The 21,589-nt window shown below is 39.7% G+C and overlaps 1 protein-coding gene across 4 annotated transcripts in view; it reads left to right on the top strand.

Moving 5' to 3' along the window:
• The window catches only part of Col12a1 (collagen type XII alpha 1 chain), a 106,227-nt gene that overhangs the window by 60,644 nt on the left and 23,994 nt on the right, over positions 1-21,589 (top strand). For all 4 annotated transcript variants that reach the window (XR_009056979.1, XM_057766552.1, XM_057766555.1 and 1 more), the window contains 17 exons: positions 247-389; positions 1,658-1,787; positions 2,406-2,548; positions 4,181-4,310; positions 5,952-6,071; positions 7,310-7,456; positions 8,321-8,437; positions 8,582-8,728; positions 9,366-9,440; positions 11,225-11,364; positions 12,781-12,904; positions 13,068-13,211; positions 15,225-15,389; positions 16,205-16,243; positions 16,349-16,487; positions 18,477-18,619; positions 20,422-20,531. Coding sequence is in view for 3 of the 4 variants with exons in the window: in XM_057766552.1 (XP_057622535.1) it covers positions 247-389; positions 1,658-1,787; positions 2,406-2,548; positions 4,181-4,310; positions 5,952-6,071; positions 7,310-7,456; positions 8,321-8,437; positions 8,582-8,728; positions 9,366-9,440; positions 11,225-11,364; positions 12,781-12,904; positions 13,068-13,211; positions 15,225-15,389; positions 16,205-16,243; positions 16,349-16,487; positions 18,477-18,619; positions 20,422-20,531 (2,156 nt within the window). In the remaining variant the exon portion in view is untranslated. The remainder of the gene's footprint in view (positions 1-246; positions 390-1,657; positions 1,788-2,405; positions 2,549-4,180; positions 4,311-5,951; positions 6,072-7,309; positions 7,457-8,320; positions 8,438-8,581; positions 8,729-9,365; positions 9,441-11,224; positions 11,365-12,780; positions 12,905-13,067; positions 13,212-15,224; positions 15,390-16,204; positions 16,244-16,348; positions 16,488-18,476; positions 18,620-20,421; positions 20,532-21,589) is intronic.

Genomic DNA, 21,589 nt, shown 5'->3' with positions numbered 1-21,589 from the left:
TCCTTTCATGGACAGCCCAATCCTGTTGCTCATACTCACTTATTTTTGTTGAAAACAGCATTGGCTCCACGTTGGCAAAGGCTAACTTTGTCTTTGGAGAGTTTTTAATGTGCTTTCATGTGTAGATAGCAGTGTAAAGTGGGTAGGATATTATCCCATTAGAGAGCGTAACTTGTGGGAGAGTGATGGAAAACGTGACAGGTGTAAACAGACATGAGAAACAGGCATTGGCTTTCCTTTCCTCAGTGGTGAGAGGACTGGCAAGAAATATCCAAGTGTATAACCCTACACCCAACAGCCTTGATGTCCGCTGGGACCCTGCTCCGGGACCGGTACAGCAGTACCGCATTGTATACTCCCCTGTTGCTGGCACAAGACCCTCGGATTCCGTAAGTAATTTCGTCATCTTAGAGCTCAGCAAAGAACCTTGTAGATTCTGCTGGGGCTTCCGCCACAGCAGATGGTTAGGAACAATCAGCCAATTATTGGTGTTGCTGCCTTTCATGAAGATTACACTTTCTAATTATTATAGCTGCATGTTTGAGGCACATTTAGGAGCCTTTAAGAAGATAAGCCACCAATATGCTAGTATATAATATTTAAATGATTGTGTTTGATGAGTTAAGACATGTTAATTATAAGTTTGCTTTGAAAAGAACTTGGAGGGGGAAACATGAACTAGTTGAGTTAGTGATAATAATAAGAGATGCAGCCCATTTCTATAAGTTTCAATAATAAATACATTGGGAAAGTTCACATGCCTTAGCTATGAATATATGTTAAGTATGCTTTTATTGGTTATTACAAATTACAGTGTCTCGCTGGCCAGACTGTTTAATTTTTTTTTGAGACAGGGTTTCTCTGTAGCTTTGGAGCCTGTCCTGGAACTAGATCTTGTAGACCAGGCTGGTCTAGAACTCTTAGAGCTCTGCTTGCCTCTGCCTCCTGAGTGCTGGCATTAAAAGAGTGCAGCACCACTGCCCAATCAGACTGTTTAATTTTTGAGACTAGATGAAATCAGGCATGGTTTGGAATGGTGTGGTCATAGACTTGCAGTCATCTTCCTGATGCAATTCTAGTTCTGTTTGTGAGTAGGCCAATAATATTCAAACCATAAATTACTTATGTGAATAATAATAGCAGCACAACACGGAGGGGGAAATAAATTTATGGACTAACAAGTCTTTGCAAAAGCAAGAAATGATGAGAAAGATAAGAAAATGATAAGCAATGGGTGTATTCTGCAGCAGTGTTGGTTTTAATGCCCCGGTATATGATATGACATACTCATACAACATTGCCCTTATCTGAAATTTCTGTCTTACCACTAAACCTCTCTCTGGCACTGGCATGGGATCCCTTCTCTCTTGTGTACATGATACTCAGGATCTACTCTGAGAAAGTGTGCATCCTAGGTATTCCACTTACAAGCATTTATGAGAAATGCAATGGACGATAAGAAGCAAATCAGAGCATTTCTGAGAATAACTTGTATCTAATAATGTGCTAGAGGCACATCTTGCCGAGAAGCACACTTGGCTTCTAACGTGCCCGGGCTCAGCCTTTTACAATAAATACTATTATGCTGACTAACTGAAGACCTGGCAAGCATTTGGGTGGCTGTCAGACAGACTTTGGCATGTTTTCTCCCCTTCAGATTGTGGTGCCAGGGAATACCCGCACGGTACATCTGGAGAGGCTGATTCCTGACACACCCTATTCTGTGGACATCGTGGCTCTCTACTCAGATGGAGAGGGGAATCCCAGCCCCAGCCAGGGCCGAACACGTGAGGCAAAAATCCCATTTTCCACTTTATCTCTTGTCTTTGAGTGAGGAGTGGCTGGTGGGTGCTGAGTGAGGGATGCTGAGGACTCTCTGAAGGGGAGGGTAGCCTCTGCATGTACCTCTGCCTGGCATTTCCCACATTCACATTTTGGGCTCAGGCTATGTGTGCAAAACTATATATTGAGATAAATTAATTTAATTTCATTGTTAAAAAATTAAAAATCTGGACTCTAAATGAAAGAGGGCTTTCCTCACCTCCTTCCTTTTTTATTGCACTGGGTTTTCTTGCCAAACAGGTGCTTTGGAAATGTGAAGTAAGTCTAAGCCTCTGTATTTCCTTAAATGGAGGTAGTTAGAGTGGCTAAAAAAACACCCTTCTTTCCCAGTCTGCATATTTAGGCACAAAGCTAGCTCTGTTTTGTTGAAGTTCAGCATGTAACTATAGCTCTGAAATGTAGCATGTTATGCTGTGTAATGTCACATTAAAACCACAGAAGAATGTGGACCATATCATAGGGGAGTGAGCATCATGAATGGTGAAGTTCTAGCAAGATCTTTCTGTAAGCTGACCTGGGAAATGCTGTCAGGCAAGCAGCAAACCCAACCATATTTTATTTAGTTCCACGAAGTGGTCCAAGGAATCTACGTGTCTTTGGGGAGACAACCAACAGCCTTTCCGTAGCCTGGGACCATGCTGATGGGCCAGTTCAGCAATACAGGATCATCTATTCTCCTACTGTTGGTGATCCAATTGATGAATATGTAAGTATATCAACACAAAAGTTCCTGGCTCAGCCTCCCGTAGTCATGTAATGACTTGAGGATCACTTCTATTATAAGGGCTAATTGAAAAACCATCTCATTCTATATGTCTAACTGCCTACTTACATTGAAAGGTCTACTGTAACATGCTACATATTAATCTGTAACATCCAAATTAATGTTCAGATCATAGGATTATTTGAACCTTACCCTTCAAGTCCAATTCCCTGCATGATCTTCTCTCAGTATCCCACCTTCAGTCTCCATTTTCTCTAAACTCATATTTTTTTCCTGTGCTTTTTTTTTTTTTTTGCTTTGGAATGTACACCATTTCTTGTTAGTTTTTTTCTAAGCTAACTTTCTCCTTTTCTCCTCCATCCCTTCTTACCTTGATTCTCTACTAAGATTTGAACTCAGAACTCTGGGCATGAGGAACAATCTCTGTACCAGTGGCTTTAACCTAGTCTCTCCACACCCTTTGCACTGCCGTATTGTCTCCCTAGACACAGGCTACAGCTCTTCCCTTTTCCTTGGTGTGGTACTGGGGAATCAACCAGGACCTTGAGTGTGTTGCCAAGCACTCCACCCCAGAGCCACCATATTTTGCCCCTCAGGTTTCTTGGAGTTTCATTATAGCTGGAAAACCATGCACACTGACATTTAATTGATACGTTTCTGTGATAAACTCCTAGATTCCCTCAAATGGTGACTGTAAAGTAGTTAGATTTGTGGTTTCCAGCCCTTTCCCTATGTGCATCCTTTTAGAATTGTTCTTCTTCCATGCACTTACTTCGTGTGAAGAAATATTTTATCTCTTGATTTAGACACGGCAATCTTTAATTGAAGTCCTGTTTTATTAATAAGAAATAAGTAACTGTCAATTAGAGTTTTTAAAAATCAAAATGAGATCAATGATTTTACTACTCATGTTTAGTGTTTTTTCTTCCTTGCTGGGAAAAAATGTTCCTAAGCTTTCTTAAAACATTGGAAATAGAATTTCTTTTAGCACTTCACTGTTTGTAGTTACGGGATCTCAGGCCGGGAGACTTAGCCACGGTGTTTGTACAAGACTAGAAGCGAGGTGGAGAGATGACTGGTTCATTCATCTTTGAGGAGGGAGTCTAATACATTTTCCACTTCCTCTTTTTCAAACTTAACCTTAATTAGTACCAGCTAAACTAATATTCTTGAGCGTGGAAAACTGCCCATTTTCCTGATGAGTGGACGCCTGGTCCATAGCATTATTAACTGACACTTGTCCTCTTCCTGAAAATGTGATGCGCTGTGATGAAAGATGAAGCAGACAAAGTCAGATGCAGCAGGCTCAGTGATGCCCTCTGGGATGTTGTGTGCATTGTTGTCTTTAGTGTCCCTACTCTCCTCCAGCGATGCTCAGTCACATGACTCTTAGTGGCTGGTCTGGGAGTTGAGCCCCGATCTGTCAGGCCTTAAGCTATTCTCCCAAGCTGTGTAGAGGCAGGCTAGATAATTCGTCTTTCTCTGAACATTTTGAAACAAAAAGAAAGCATAAAAAAATCCATTTTTCTTATGAGACTATATAAAAACAGCATTGGCTGTTTGATCTAGGTGTCTTCCTCTTGGAAATAAATTTATAACTGAGCTTTCTTACAGACCACAGTCCCAGGCAGAAGGAACAATGTAATACTACAGCCCCTGCAACCTGACACTCCATATAAAATTACCGTCATTGCCATTTATGAGGATGGAGATGGTGGCCATCTAATCGGAAATGGAAGGACTGGTCAGTGTTGTCTTATAATTTCTTTTTGCTCTTTAATATGCTCATGCCTTTAATGTCAGTCACTATACCATTTAAAACTGTGAATTTCTGTCTTTGCCAGCATATCTCATATGCTATATTAATAGCACATATCACAGTCTATGTTAAACACTGAATTTTGTTAAAATGATGGCACAAGGGCACAATTTCTTAACCTTTTAAAGATATAATAAGAGGAGGAAAAGGGTGGTAAGGATCTGTTTATTCCTTTGCTTGAGATCATTTTATTTTTATTTATACTATACCCTGAGTAATGCATGATGTCGGGTGAAGCTGTAGTTGTAACTCAATATAGTATCAGTCAGACACCCTCTGTTATGATTGAGTCTTGATACACAAATAAAGAAGCAGAATGATTATAAATCAGCTGCCTAAAGATATATCTTAAAATTACCGCTTCAGATAATCTACAGAGAATAACCAGTGTTCTGGCCCACTCCTTGATCTGCATTGGTGGCAATGTCATGTGGCTTAAAGATTTTCTAAATTGTTTTTATTATTTTAACCTAAAAATCTTTTCAAAAAGTTCTTACCTGGGAGCCTTTTCCAGAGGAGCCAATGCACTTGGCCTGAGATGTGACCTGTAGTTCTTTTGATGTGCAGCAGCCAAGGCTGAGAACCACTGGTTCCCACAAGACAGGCTGGACTCCGGTTCCATAAACACTGACATTGTGTTTTCTTGCTTCATTCAGAAAATCTACTTAACTAGCATGGTTTATATTTCTTTATCCACTCACTTGTTCAAAGTCTGTTTGGGTTTAAATGTTCTTGACAACATCAGAGAACTTGTGAAAAGCAGCCCTGAGACACTTCTAACAGAAAAGCCTCCTGGAGTTGATTCAACTCTGTGCCCACAGCCTGGAAATCTGTGCTATTTACTGATGCTCTAGTGACTAGATCTTTTTAGCTGAGCAACCCACTTTCCCACTTTCTCATATTCAAAATCTATTTTGTTAACTTTCTGGGGAAAATGGAGTATTTCAGAATTTTGTGCTTACCAAAATGTTAAATAAACTTTGACTTCTCTAGAAAGGGCCAAAGTCATGTCTAGTTTTCCCCATGGAAATACAGTTTTCATGTTGTAATTTCTTTAATGCTATGGGTAATAATTTAATGGATCTGTAGGATACCACACTAACAGCACTGATTTCCAAGTTACACATTTTGGGAAAGATTGTATGAAATTGAGACTCTAGGCTATGCAGAGGACAGGGAGGGGTGGGGAAAGAATGTTGCTTTACTCATTCCTGCTGGTCTTTCGTGAAAATCATATCCCATTTATGTAAGGAGACACCTGCCATTTAGTCTCTAATGTATCTTCTAGTTCTATTACTGTGCAGTACACTCATTGTAAAGAAGATTCTGAGATCTCTCCAATTGCCTACAATTTTGAGCCTTCTTCCACACCACCTCTGGCCTTGCTACTGAGGTCTTCTGAAAATTATCCATTTCGAGTCCATTTGAACACTAAGCTTTCTTTGGAAACTGACAGTGGCTTTGTAATTGTTTTCTGGGTAAAGAAATGATAGGCTATTAGAAATTGAACTGTTCTCACAGAAGTGTCCTAACAAGACAGTGACGTTTGCGAATGTTTGTTTGCAGTGGGATTGCTTCCTCCGCAGAACATACACATCTCTGATGAATGGTACACCAGGTTCAGAGTGTCCTGGGACCCTTCACCCTCGCCGGTTCTTGGATATAAAATTGTGTACAAGCCAGTTGGTAAGGAGACACGTTTATTGTCACAGGAGTATGTTGGAAAGTTATTTGCATATGATTGTACCTGACTGCATTTCCCACTGCTGGGTTCTTTTGTAAAAACAAGACCATCTGCACTGGAGGTACTATTTCTGGAAACAGTCTAAGTCATCGCCATTACGCTGGGTGTGCATGAGGCAACTTTTACAATCGAAAATCTTGCTCTGTGACCAGTCTCCAGTGGATGGGCCCCACACTGCAGAACATATTGTCAGTAATATACAAAATTGGATTCAGTGGGCTACTAACTAAAAGAATACAAAACCAGAGAGAGTGGGGTGGTAGAGGTAGATCTGGGAGGAGCTGGGGGAAGAGTGGAAATGAGAGTATGACCAAAACCTACTGGGTGAAATTCTCAAAGAATTCATAAAAATATATGTCTAAAAGGGAAAAAAATTATCTGGTACAAGAAGTTGCACAGATTTAAGACGCTTATATTTAGGTACCATTCATGTTGTTATGATTATGAAATAATGATCGAATCCACATAAACGTCTATGTTTTCCCCATTACACTAAAAATTTATTCCTTTTGAGGCATAGGTTTTTTGCATTTTACTTTGTTCAGGCTTGCTTTCAACTCCCCGGTAGAATTTTCAGCTAAATCAGCATCACTTTGAGTAAACAATTTGATATCTATGTATATTCTGTCTGCATGTGTAAATTTCCTAGGGCATCTTTCATGTGCTCTGGAAGCCGGTGAGCAATGCAGACAAAGGCGAGAAAGCAAATGTGAACATGTGCCAGAGACGTGCTGAGAAGCTGAAGTGTGAAGGAAGGGGCGTTGGTAATGGAGACCCTCCAGTAGAGAGTGAATGTGGAACGTGGTCCGAGATAAATGCTCTCAGATCACCACTACAGCAAATACAAATGCTAATTGAGTCTGTAGTCTGTGGAAAGCACTTTTCTGGCAAAGCAAGGCTTTCAGAAGAAAGGAGAGAACGGGTTCCCTAAAGGGTCATCGATACATGCTGACTTCATTCTTTATACTGTGCCATGCTTTGAGGATAAGACTGCAGCCTTCAGACTGGGCTTGCAGATCCCTAGTCACTGTACAGTGAGGCACATAGATGGTAAAATGTGCCCAAAGGATGACTAGAATTCATGTGTTCATCCTACCATTTGATTTTTAAGTTAATATCTTTAATTTTGAACAAAAACTGAGGCGAGCAATTATCTAATTCTGTGTCCTTGCTATTAAAGGGTCCAATGAGCCCATGGAAGCCTTTGTTGGAGAAGTGACGTCATACACATTACACAACCTCAATCCCAGCACTACCTATGACGTCAGTGTTTATGCTCAGTATGACTCTGGACTCAGCGTTCCCCTCACAGATCAAGGCACCACATGTGAGTTGGGCATCGCTTTGGGATTATAAGAAATGGGGTAGCAAAACTTTCCAGGCCATCTTGTTGCAATTTACTTTTCTCTAATGTACACGTTTTCTGCAGAATCACATTGATAAACCATTTTGTATCTAGTTAAAACATCCAGATGAATCTCTAAGCAACTTAGTAGATTATATGCATATATATGAGGAAGAGGTGATACTAATTTGATAGAGATTACACTTTGATTTTTACAATATTAAGGTTGTACAAAATCATTTAACCCACAGTGATCTGTGTTGCTGTTTTTTTGATATTGGATGATAATATATCACTTGCAGTCATTGATATAATCTGATGAAATATCAAGTCAGTGATTTGTCCTCAGAATTTATTGTCCCAAAGGTTTTTTTTTTAAAATAAATATTGTAGGATTAAACAGTTAGTATTTCAAAAAAGTTTTTTTTATTATTTTCCCATAAATTACACTCGTAATTTTTAGGGATTATATAATTTCTTTCCTTGAAAATCACTGATGGAAGACAGGTGTATGGTGCACACCTTTAATCTCAGCACTTGGGAGGCAGAGGCAGGCGAATCTCTGCGAGTTTGAGTCAGCATTGTTTAAATAGTGAATTCCAGGATATCCAAGACCTCGTCTCAAGGTAAAAAGATAAGGAAATCACTGGTGGAGAAGCAGGATGATTTTGTTTCTGCCCCATTTTCATACATGTTTGATGTAAGTCTCTCATAACAAGACATGATGAGATTTCAAGCTTTTATTTTAATTTTCTTCTATTGTGGATATTTGAACATTGTATTATGGTGCAAAGTATGCTTTTATCTTTAGAATACAAAGTGAATCTATTTTTTTTCCTTCTGTAGTGTACTTAAACGTGACAGATCTGAAAACTTACCAGGTTGGATGGGATACGTTCTGTGTCAAATGGTCACCTCATCGGGCAGCTACTTCCTATAGGCTAAAACTGAGCCCTGCAGATGGTACGTGTGAGAGAAAACAAACTGAGCCTGGAGTGGAAACGCCTTACCTTGCAGCCATGCAGATTTTGTTTATAAACCATGGTGATGTGGCCTGACAGATGATGAATGATTAACACTTGTGTTCCCCCTTGCTGTCACAATTAGGAACCAGAGGACAAGAAATTACAGTGCGAGGATCGGAAACCAGTCACTGCTTTACTGGCCTCTCCCCAGAGGCGGAGTATGGCGTCACCGTTTTTGTGCAGACTCCAAACCTGGAGGGGCCGGGAGTCCCCATCAAAGAACAGACCAGTAAGCTCTGAGTGACCGGGAGAGTAGAATGAGAGGCACACTGGTACCTGAGCAAGCCCTTCCTCCCTGGGGCAGCAATACTAGGAAGATGGTTCCCAGAAGCAGAGTATGTGGCTAACTCAGAGCCTTTGTAGCAATGGTCTTCACTGGCAGTATTTTTGTTTGTTTGTTTGTTTTTGTTTTTGTTTTTCGAGACAGGGTTTCTCTGTGGTTTTGGAGCCTGTCCTGGAACTAGCTATTGTAGACCAGGCTGGTCTCGAACTCACAGAGATCCACCTGCCTCTGCCTCCCGAGTGCTGGGATTAAAGGCGTGTGCCACCATCGCCCGGCCACTGGCGGTATTTTAAGGCAAGGGTTGAGGAAGGGAGAAATGGCTTTGATGACAGAGAGAAGGTAAACACTTGCTGGCTTTTACTCATGTGGCTTCTCTGAAGGTCCCGTGTTCTCCTTCTGAAGCTCTCCTTTTCGTGGAGTCACTGATCTGAGAGCTGACTGAGGATGCAGACCAGACAGAAAGTCATCTATCTCTCCTTAGTCATTGCCGAACCTGTGCTTTCTAGGGCCTAAAGAACTCCTTTCTTTGTTGGGTAGGGAATGTGCACGCGTGCATTTTTCTAACTATACTTTGGAATTCCAGCTGTAAAACCAACAGAGGCTCCTACGGAACCGCCCACGCCTTCTCCCCCTCCAACTATTCCACCTGCCCGTGATGGTAAGTAAAGCTAAAATAAAAACAAATCAGCCTACAGGTATCCTAGAATCACTCCACATACACACAATCTAGAATTGATAAAGAACATTCTGATACTATTTTTTGCTGAAGAGTTTTTACAGAGGAAAAAACAATTACCAGTAATTTGTTTCCCCTTTTCTAGGCACATTTTGGGGTGAATCAAATCAGTCATAACCTAACCCAGCCCTTTAGCTGGGACTCTGTTTCCTCAGTTTTGCGGCAGATCTAACAGGACCGTCCATCGGCCACAGTCACACTGGGCAGGCGCTGTGAACCTTTTTGGCTGTATCTGAAACATTAGATTTCCTGGCTTCTGAACTGAGAAGAGCCCCAGATTACACAAAGCTAAAAATATTTCCATTCATCAAAATCTGAGACTCAATTGTCAGCTGCAGTGAACTGGTGAAAACACACTGAGCTATTAACCCTGCTGTTTGAGTTATTTGGGGACATTTTCTTTTCTTAGTGTTGTTGCATCAAGTTCAGTTTAAGCAAAATAATTGCTGGCTTATTCTTTTCCCCACGTTTTGATATTTAGAAAACATTTATTTTTTCTCTAAGTGTTTTTCTTTCTAAGTTTTCTAAGTGTTTTTTTTCTAAGTGTTTTTCTAGGTGGTTGGACTCTTATTAAAACTGTTATATAACTAAAATTAAACACTTGAAGTTGGGTATGGTGGCACACACCTGTAATCCCAGCACTCAGGAGACAGAGGCAGGCACATTTCCGTGAGTTCGAGACCAGCCAGGTCTATAGGGTGAGTTCTAGGACACCAGGACTACACAGAGAAACCCTGTCTTGAAAAACCAAAAAAAAAAAAAAAAAAAAAAAACCCCAAAAAAAACCAAAAAACAAAAGAAACAAAAACTAAAGGTGTATTATTTAAAGAGTAAAATAAGGACCCTCTTTAAATTAGACTGTTGAAAGTTAAGTTTTTAAAAAGATAGTCTCATTTCCTAGGAAAGTCATGGATTCACAGCAAATTGAGCGAAAGCACAGTTACCTTATACTCTTGCCCCCGCCCCCCGCCCGTCTATCGCTCTCCTGACCAGATTGGTGCATTTGTAATAGTGGTGGAAGCCCCGTTCACACACTATTGCCACCCACAGCCCCAACTTCCACCTTGCTCTTCAAGTTACACTTCTATACCTTAAGTGTGAATGAGCTAAAGTTTTCTTAACATTGCCCTAGAAATTGTTTTTGTTTTTGTTTTTTTTTTTTTTAGGCTGCAAGTCCAAAATGAGTCAAATTAAAGATTTTATCTTTTTCTTTCTTATTTCTCCACTTATGGTTCTGATGTTCTAATTTGAAAATGAAGGCAACATTTTATTTGTGCTAAATATCTGATAATTATAATGAAAAATCTCCAGACCCACCGGTGGCCTTCCTTTCATTTTGGTTATTATTGCTTTTAATTTGAGTACATTTATTTATTGTTCGAAGCAGCTTGAAGAATTGCACGGGGCAAGAGAATACATTACATAATGAATCTAATTAGTGTATTCGCAGAGCCAAAACTGAAGGTCGCTTAGATCAGGGCTCTTTAACTTTATCGTACATTTGCACCACCTGGACATCTTACTCTTTCTGACTCAGGAGCCTGGCTGGGTCCAGGAGGCCACACCACATTTCTTATTGGCTTGAAGGCAAGCAGTTCCCCATGTAGCCACACTTTGAGTAGTGAGGTTTTATATACTTTTCAGTTATGCAGTGCCAAGTGACGAGAAAATTAAGAAGATTTGGATTTTTCCTTTTTATTTTTCAGTATGCAAAGGGGCTAAGGCAGATATTGTGTTCTTGACGGATGCCTCTTGGAGTATTGGAGATGACAATTTTAACAAAGTTGTAAAATTTATCTTTAATACCGTGGGGGCCTTTGATGAAGTCAACCCTGGTGGGATTCAGGTGAGTGTCGCATTAGCAGAGCCTGCTTAGCTGTAATGTCCTGTTATTTTATTATTAGCAGTGTCTACTGTTTTCTTCCAGCTCTCTGTTAAAGTAGAAAGACATTTCAGTATCAGTTCTGTCTTTTTACCTTCACGATTTGCTACGTCCATTGCACGTGTCTTTGGGAAAGAATTTGGTGCTGGGGATAAGCGAATAGAAAAGTAAATATTCGTTAAGCTTCCCTCTCTGTTTAGATGATATTCCTCTTGGAGAATTTAGGAGATTCTGACTCTAACATCCTGCTTGAGACTCCCCACAAAGCTCATTCCGTGGAGGGTCATCCAAAGTTCTGCACATTAAATGCAGTGTTGTGTCGTGCCCTCAGCATGAGCGTAGTGCTTGGAAAGGGTGTGTGTCTAACCCTGCTATTCCATCGTATACATCGCCCCAGCCAGAAGAGCGTCCATTAGTGACCCAAGGCTAGTTTGTTTTTCTAAGACGGTAATTGCCAATTAAATTCCTATGGAATCATTTCCAATGTATTTTCTTTGTACTAGAGTAGGAGCTAGAGAAATTTATGCTTATGCAAGAAGCCTCAAAGAGTGATTAGTCATTTTATTGTAACCGGTCCCAAAACTAAGACCCTCCTCCACTGTTCCAGGACACCCATGAATAAATGAACATCCACACTCTGACTCTAAACCCTTTGAGGTGATCTTCCAACCTCCTTTGAGAATGTTATCCAAGCTATTATTTGCTATTTCTTGGATTTCTAAAAACAATATCTATTAATTGCACTTTTAGCTTTACTTGAATACGTGGTTATCAATCCTTAAGACGATCCTACAAGGCAAATAAAATTATCCTGACCTTGTTGATAAGGAAATCAAAGTCCAGAAAAGTAGGGACTGCCCACTATTACACAGCTATAGTTACCTAGAGCTAAGATTTGAGCCTGTGAATTGACTATAAACTTCTAAATCACATAAATCACAGTAAATCATACTTCTACTAAGTTTGTTATGACTAGTGATTATGATCATGTTATGACATTTTTGTGTACTGTGTTGAACGAGTGCGGTCCATGAGAAGAAGCAGGTGGCTGAGAGCCAATAGCCATGACGGTGCGCTCTTGTTTCTGACACAGGGCTATCACTGTCACCCTGCTGGACTCATCCGCTCTTACATTTTGGAGAAAGACACATATGAAATTTTTGGCATTAATGTAAAATGATTGCAGTTTCATTAGAGATTGGAAACTAGTGACAGTAACGAGACCACAGCAGTCACAGTTTCAGTATTAGGTACTAAGAGTTTAAAATACCTTGTTAAGTCCAAGACCCCTAAGTCCCCACTTTGCCACGGGAGGAACTACCAGAAGACCGAGGTCAAACTGAATAACTGACACTTGTCTCTAAATGTATTTCCCTTCAGGTTTCCTTTGTGCAGTACAGTGATGAGGTCAAGTCTGAGTTCAAGCTGAACACATACAACGATAAGGCTATGGCCCTTGGAGCCCTCCAGAACATTCGGTACAGAGGAGGAAACACAAGAACAGGTACAGTGCAGCATCACCGGTGCAGGCCTTCTCTTCCCGGGGCAGGCAGGATGATGGAAGCCAGCTCCCATCTGGTTCTCATAGTCATTCCCCTGTCACCTGGGCATGGTCAATGGAAGTTCTCACCGAGGTGACACTAAAGCACTCATACCCCACTCTGCAGGCAAGGCCCTCACGTTCATCAAGGAGAAAGTCTTAACCTGGGAGAGCGGCATGAGGAAGAACGTCCCAAAGGTGCTAGTTGTGGTTACAGACGGCCGGTCACAGGACGAGGTGAAGAAGGCAGCGTTTGTCATCCAGCAGTCAGGTAAGCACAAACACGGACTCTATGGCATATAATACTTTAAGGTTTAAGTATGCAAGAGGGATTATAAAAGACCCAAACTGCTGAGTTTACTCTATTATTTTGTTTTGTTGTGTATTTCATGATTACAATGTTAATTTGTGTTGAATTATGGAATTAATTGCTAATTTCTTAAAAATGACATGTGATATGACTCACATCATGAGGTGTGGTTCAGGGTTGTCAACTGAATCTCCCCATGGATGGCAGAAGTCTACAGAAGACCATGATAATGGAATAATCCTAGGGAAGGCTTCTTGCTTTATCAGAGATGAATCTTGATACTGGTTCCTGTGCAAGGGAAGCCATAGGATTCCTTCTGCCGTAGCTCATCCTTGCGGGTGCAGACCAAATGCAGATCACTGAAAGGCAGACTGCAAATAAGTCTAAGGTCTCAGGGCGATGGTGCTGGGGCTGATTTTGCCAACCAGACATCCTAGGAGTCCCTTGATAACATGGATATGTTGATTCCTTGTTTAGACTTATTAGAGATGAAAGCAGGTTTTTCTTTCCTTTTTTTTTTTTAAATTGATTTTTATTGAGTTCTACATTTTTTTCTCTGCTTTCCTCCCTGCCTTTTCCCTCCCCTCCAGCCCTCTCCCAAGGTTCCCATGCTCCCAATTTACTCAGGAGATCTTGTCTTTTTCTACTTCCCATGTAGATTAGATCCATGTATGTCTCTCTTAGGGTCCTTATTGTTGTCTAGGTTCTCTTAGATTGTGATTTGTGGGCTGGTTTTCTTTGAAAAACAGGCTTTTCTAAGATTTGTATTAAGGTTGTCTCTTGTGCCATTGACCCAAGCAGGGCTTCAGGTGAGCATATTTTGGGAAGTATCTATGCTAGGTGTGATCTGCTGTACTCAACAGTAGAGAGCTTGGGTACACAGAAGTTGTCATCAGCTCACACAATTGTTTGTCTGAGACTGTAATTCACACTTAGTATGAAGCCATTCCATTTTCTTTTAGTTTTAGTTTTAAATTATCTTATAAAATAATAGGTTACCTTATGGAATTTCCATACACACTTGACTTTGGCTGCTGCTCTCCCACCTGCTTCTCTCTGCCATCTCTTTGAACCTCTACCCCTATTTGTGTCCTTCTACCCCAAGTGTTACTCCAACTATTTTCCTATGGTATGTGTTCTCTTCCCTTCTCTTAAGGTAGAATTTTCTCTTGTCATGGGCTCTTTTCTAGTTATTGGCCTCTATCCACACTCAGGACACACGAGGACACATATATACAAATTAGGAGCTAGGATCTGCTTTTAAGAGCCCAAGGAGCTTTTCTCATCCCGAGCCTTGTCTACCTCCCTTAGTAGAACAAATGAACTGATGGCAAAAATGTGATATACATACATAAGGAATTTCGTTCAGCCATAAAGAAAATCTGGGAACATGAATGCTTGAGTCATTTAATATCCTAATCCTTAGATAGCCTGTTTCTTATGATGTCAAATTAAGCATTTAGAATGAAAACTTTACTTACATTTGCTTAAATAGTAGAATGTTTGTTTCCAGTAAGCGCTGTAGTTTTTATTTTAAAGGTAGCCATTGTTACCATTAAGCACAAGCTTGATGAAAAAAGAAATCAGGTTCGAGAATTCAAATTTAAAACAGCCTGTTCTGCATTTAAGTTGTTAATGGAACCCAACAGAGCTGTTGGACTTGTGTGTTTGCATTGTGGGTCTGTGGAAGATGAGGTGCACTGCACAGCCCTTCGGCTACTAAAAGGTTCACATTTTGGTTGTTAGGGTGTCATTTGAATTGAGTTTTATATGCCAGAAATAGGGTGGCAGGGAAGAGGTGTATCTTCGTTTAAGAGTACACACTCTTCTCGTAGGCTGAGTTTGTGCCTGAAAAGTACTTGCTGTCCATGCTGAGAGAATACAGCATGATCTCTGATGCTCTCAGTTTTGATTGCTCAAACAATAAATGATGGAAAGAGGATATGTGATTCCCTTGTCAACGGGACTTTGCAGGATTCAGTGTGTTCGTTGTTGGTGTGGCTGACGTGGATTACAATGAACTCGCCAACATTGCCAGCAAGCCCAGTGAAAGGCATGTGTTCATTGTGGATGACTTCGAATCTTTTGAGAAGATCGAGGACAATCTCATCACATTTGTTTGCGAAACGGCCACTTCAAGTAAGTCACGGTCAGCACAGAGTCATGACTTCATGTGAGAAATGGCTGCTTGTAGGCAGTTATCCATACTGTGTGGGATCAAGCTCAGGGCATAAATAGACTCTGGGAAATCACTTGAAACTAGTGAATCATTGCTCTTTTGAGATCATTCTAAATGTGTGCTTGCCAGAGGTCCATTTTTAGCCTTGAAGATATAATAACCCCCACATGGAAACAAATCATTTTAATATATCCCTTTCCTACCAGCCTAATGGCTATGTTATTTGGTAAGGCACTCTTCAGTTTTGATTTGTATATTTAGGAGAATTTCAGTAAGGTGGTTTCCTGTTTGTAATCAGTTGGTCTCTTGCTAGCTTCTGCTCAAAGAGAACGCTGAGAAAGCTAGCCTTTTCCTTTCGTTTGTTTTTCTTCTTCTGGAGTGCTAGAGATTGAACCTAGGATTTAGCATATGCTAGGCTAGTGCTCCGCCATTGAGCCGTGTTCTCTGTTCAGTCAGTTGAGGCTTAGTTGTTTTGTTGTAATGTAAAAATTTCAAGATTAGTTTTCCACTACAGATGCTAAAGGGAGATTAAATCCATTTTTCTTCCCCTCAACCATTAGCAACAGTTCTTGTTGTATTAGATAATGGAGACAATTATGAGAAAAGTTCAAAGCACTACTCCTAGGCAGGGCTGTACTTATGTGTGTATTATGCCTAGCAATAAATTGTATATTAAAAATGAAAAACTCTGCTTTGTACATGTGCATTGCTACTTTCTGTGCATCTATTTAAATTATGCTGGTGACTCATACTTAAAGAACATTGCATGTTCCAGGTTGTCCTCTCATCTATCTGGATGGCTACACCTCACCAGGTAAGCCTTTGTATATCCTCCAGCTAAGTTATTTCAAGATTTCAAGATATTCATACTAACATAACTATAATGTACTCATTTAATATCTTCTTCTTTGATGTCAAGGCTTTAAGATGCTTGAAGCTTACAACCTGACAGAGAAGAATTTTGCTTCTGTCCAAGGGGTGTCTTTGGAATCAGGGTCTTTCCCCAGCTATTCCGCCTACAGGCTTCAGAAGAATGCCTTTATCAACCAGCCAACAGCGTAAGTTTAAAAATGGGACTCCCCTTTTCTTAGAGTGGTCAGAAGGCTCTTGGAATTGCTGCTGGTTTCCTAGAATCTTGGAACTTAAGGATTGCCAGAAAACTCCTTATGGTTGAGCTGTTTTGCTTTCCTAAACACAGCTTAATTATATTCCTAGGGCTATGTAGCAGCTTGTCCACATAAAACTGTCTCCCAAACCTCATTATTCCCAGACCCAAGCCTCTTATCCTGGTAACAACACGATGGATAATACACTCCTGAACTGAAGGCTAGGGTTTCAGTTTACTCCCTTCTTCTGAGGGAGGCTGTTAAAACAGGAAGGCCATTTATTATTTTGAACATTTCACCCCTGTGGTGCAGAAGTGCTGGGTGGAGCAAGTGAGGAACGAGAGCAAACATTCTGGCTCGTGTTTCAGACCTTAGAAAATGAAGGGCTTGCCTACAATCAGGCGGGCTGAGGGTAGTTGTTACTGGCAGACACTCTAGCAATCTGTTGGGTAGCCCTAGATGTATTCTATTTCATGAAAGTTTGCACCTGGGTATGATAACAGACATTAATATTTCTTAATCATTAAAATGAAAGTGTTTTATTTTGAAAAAAATATGTGTTTGGCAAGTCCAGGGAAGGAAAGGACAAGAAGAAACAAAACTTCCAGAAAGGTAGAAGAGGGTCAGAAAATAATGTCTGAAATTTGAAATGCACCAGGCAAGCCAATGGGAAGCTAATTCTAAAACCAAAAGTAATTTGTTTTAAGGAGGAGCACATAGCATTGTTTGATCCATTATAAATTCTGAAGTTTTTTATACTTAGTTACAATGGTTCAATATGCTAATTTTTCCAGTGGACAGTATTACTCTATATTTAACTTTTTCTGTCACTTCAAGATATGAATTTAAATGATGGCAACCTATTGTCTCTTCAGAAGTCACAACTTTTGACTTGAAAGGAAGAAGAATAAATGTAATCAGATTTTTGTTGGTTCACTAAGGAAGGAGAATAATAGGCTACATGAAAGAAATAGGGGTAATAAAGGAAAAAATCAGAATTAGTATTTTTAACTGGGAACATGAAAAGATAGCTCTTAAACACATAAAAGGCATCATGTTAGCTTTCTCAGAGACTATGCCCAAGGAGCAAGAGCACATCATGCCCTAGCACATGTTAATGACATTGCCTTAGGACACTGAGCCTTTAGAGGCGTCCTGTACCCCCTGCCAAAGCTTGCGGAGGAATAGCTCCTTCCTTCCCGGGATCTACTCTCTAGGTTTTTGTTCTGCCTCCAGGGAGAAAGTGTTACATAGTATCAGACAGAAAAGCATTAATTCAATTTCAAACATTCTCCCAGAACAATGGTTTATTCAATGTTAGAAGGACACAAGGGATGGAAATATTTTGTCTCATGTCTTTAGAGCCAAAACTCATTTCTGTCTTGTTGAATCACATCCTTGTTTCATTACTAATTGTTTGCATATGTACGAGGCCTAAACATTTACAGTTGGTCCTGTTTTGGGGAATACGTAAGTTTATTGAGGTGCTTTATTTGATGTTAAGGGAAGAATTTAGAAGTGTAAGAGTATAGTGAGAACAATTACAACTTTAAGCCATTTTATCTACATTGCCAGATCCCTGCCACTAGAAATTAAGTATATTTGGGTAAGACTCCCTCCCTTTATTGTATCTACAGTCATAATGTTTGCTATCTTAAAGTGAGTACTTCCATGTGTCTAGAAAAAAGTAGTTATGGATGGGAAGATAAAGGCTATTTAGTAATTTCCCACACTTTTGTGACTTGATCAAATTATTAGCAATCTGTTAAGTGTTTGCTCCTTTGTTTGTGTTGCAAGGATTTTTCTTCTGCTCTAAGGTCTGATGACTATGGTTACGTTTTAGTATTACCTATAATGAGATTCTCATGTAAAAGTTTAAAATGGTCTCTTACTGAAGAATAATCCCATTTATTTATTTATTTATTTTGCTTCATCCAACAGAGAACTCCATCCAAACGGACTCCCTCCTTCATACACGATCATATTATTGTTTAGACTTCTCCCAGAAACTCCCAGTGACCCCTTTGCAATTTGGCAAATCACAGACAGAGACTACAGACCACAAGTTGGAGTTATTGCAGATCGTAAGGGACTTTATCTTATGTTAAACCCTATGTCTAGTTTCTTTTCTTTTTCTTTTACTAAAATTTATTTACTTTGTGTCCTGGTCACAGTTTCCCCTCTCTCTTCTCCTCCCAATCCTCTCTTCCCACCCCCAATTCACTCCGCCTCTGTTTCTGTTTAGGCAAGGGCAGGTCTTCCATAAGTATCAACAAAACATAGCATAGCAAGTTGCAGGAAGACTAAACATCCCCCTCCCCCTTGTGTTAAGGCTGGGCAAGATGACCCAGTATGAGGAGCAGAGTCCCAGAGCCTGAGATGGTCCCTGCTGCTACTCTTAGTAGTCCAAAACAGGACCAAGTTACACAACTGTAACATATATGCAGAGGGTCTAGGTCAGTTCCATGCAGGTTCCCTGGTTGTTGGGTTCAGTCTCTGTGAGCCTAGATTGGTGCCTAGCCAATTGTCATCAGAGGGGTTTCCTCCAGCAACTGATGGAAACAGATGCAAAAATCCACAGCTAAATATTAGGCAGAGCTCTAGGAATCCTGCAGAAGAGGCAGAGAGAGGATTGTAGGAGTCAGACGGGTCAAGTATATCACAAGGAAACTCACAGAATCAACTAAACTAAGTATTGTTTTGACCATGTTTTATCCTTTCTTTCTCCAGAAACCTTCTGGATATATATGCATTGATATATATTTATTTATTTGGTATATATTTTAAATTTAAATGTCTTCAAATAACATGTCAGCAAACACTCAAACTGCGTCTTCTCACAATTGAAATAATTCTTTTTTTCTCATTTATTTTAGAAAATTATTTGTTCTTTGACAATTTTATTGTACATAGTGAATCTTATTTCTTTTTACCTCCCCTATCCTCTCTCATCTCTCTTCCCTTCTCTGCTGCAACTCTTCTTCCCAAGACCTCTCCCCCACCCTTATTTATTTATGGTTTATTTGTGAAGCATTAAATTTAATTTGGATTCCATACATGAGTGAGTGGGAAGTTATTTATTGTAGTATGGACAGCATTTCAGTGGCTACACCACTGAAGAAGCTAGCAAGCATCTCCCCAGGCAACCATTAATTGACAATGGTTGTTTAGGGAGAGGTAGGGCCTCATGAGCTCTCCTGCATTCATGAAGAATGTTAATGGATCCAATCTTGTGCAGGTAACCACAACTGCAGCGAGCTCATGAGTGCAATTGTTACGCCATGTTTAGAAGACATTTGTTTTTTTGTTTTTGTCGTACATTTCTCTATCCTCTATCTTTTTAAAAAATTTTTTTGACCCCTTTTCTTCAGTGTTCTCAGAGTCTTGGAAGGAGTGATAGAGATGTCTTGTTTAGGGCTGAACACTCCATTATCACTTATTATTGACAGTTTGACTAGTTATGAGTCTCAGCAGTAGCCACTGCCTGCAGTGATAGGAAGCTTCTCTGACAAAGACCGAAAGTGGTGTTAACCTATGGTTATGAACATGTGTGTTCAGAAGGTAGTCTGATAGCATGCTCATTTACCAATGAATAGGAGCAGCCTCCCCTTCCCTGCTCTGATTCTGGTTGATGGCCTCTTCAGCTGTGGGAGCCTTTGCAGGTATACAGTGCCAGACCTGAAATCCCTCCCGTGGAATGCAGCCCAGATCCAATCAGAGAGTGGTTGGTTACTCCAATGGAGCTGTGCCACTATTGCACCAGTGGACACATCTTCCCTGGCAGATAATGAACTTCTTTTCAGTTTCTCCAACAAGAAATACTGTGTACTTTGAATAAGAAGCATACCATGTATACACTTTGACAATGATTTTATCTTGATTGCAGCTTCTAGCAAGACACTGTCTTTCTTTAACAAGGATACAAGAGGCGAGGTACAAACAGTTACATTTGACACAGATGAAGTGAAGACATTATTTTATGGAAGTTTTCATAAGGTAAAAATGTAAGCTTATCTGAGTCTTATTTTTAGAATAAGAATATGAGCTTAAAAACAATAGCTTAAGTATTTTATTGTGTTTAATATTACACTAAATTAGAATTCTAGCTATGTCTTTTGCAAACTTTTATTTTAATTGGTTTGATTAATTCAAAAGATAAAATTTAAATAAAAGAATAGCTGTCATTAGTATTTTGATGTATTTTCACTGTATCTTTCAAAGTTTGAATTAATAATTATATATACTGAAACTTGCTTCTTTTTCTGATTTTCATTTTTCTAGTTTAAGATTTAATGATATTTATGTTTATGTGTGTTTGTCTGTGTAAATGTATGCCATATATATATACCCTCAGGAGTTATAGGTAGCTGTGTACCACTTGACCGTGGAATTAGAATCTAAACTCAGGTCCTCTGGAAGAGCTACAAGGGTTCCTAACCTTTAATCCAACTCTCTAGCCCCTCTACTTACCACTTCATTGTAAACATTTCTGCCATTTATTTTGAGGAGTTTATAATTTAATGGATTATATTTTAGTTGGTCATATTATCATTTTATTGAGTGCAGGCACTTCCTTTTTCTTCCTTGCCTATTAAAATGTTACAAGCATGCAAGCAAATTGTAGAATAAACATCTCTAAATCCAAACATTCATAATAATTGATAAAATGATTAAGGTAAATATGTAATAGATTATTATATGAACACACAGTCTAAAATATTAATTTCTTAATGCAGAGTTTTCTAAATAATCACATTCAAGTTCTAAGACATATTTGAGATGGCTTCTTATACTTGGAGACCTTGAGTTTTTGTCAGCATCGAGAGGATTGTTGAAACTTATAAGTTTCTAAAGGACAGTCACTTGACAAAGGCTAGTAATGAGATTGTATAGTAGTAGGCCACTTGTTTGTTTCCTGGTTGTCCAGATTCCCAAAATAACCACCCAGAAACTGTATTAATTAAATCACTGCTTGGCCTATTAGCACTAACTTTTTATTGGCTAGCTTTTACATCTTAATTTAACCCATTTCTATTATTTTATATTTTACCATG

The sequence above is a fragment of the Chionomys nivalis genome, chromosome 4 (genome assembly GCF_950005125.1).
Source record: "Chionomys nivalis chromosome 4, mChiNiv1.1, whole genome shotgun sequence".
Classification (NCBI taxonomy): domain Eukaryota; kingdom Metazoa; phylum Chordata; class Mammalia; order Rodentia; family Cricetidae; genus Chionomys; species Chionomys nivalis.
This window is presented reverse-complemented; position numbering and strand designations above follow the sequence as displayed.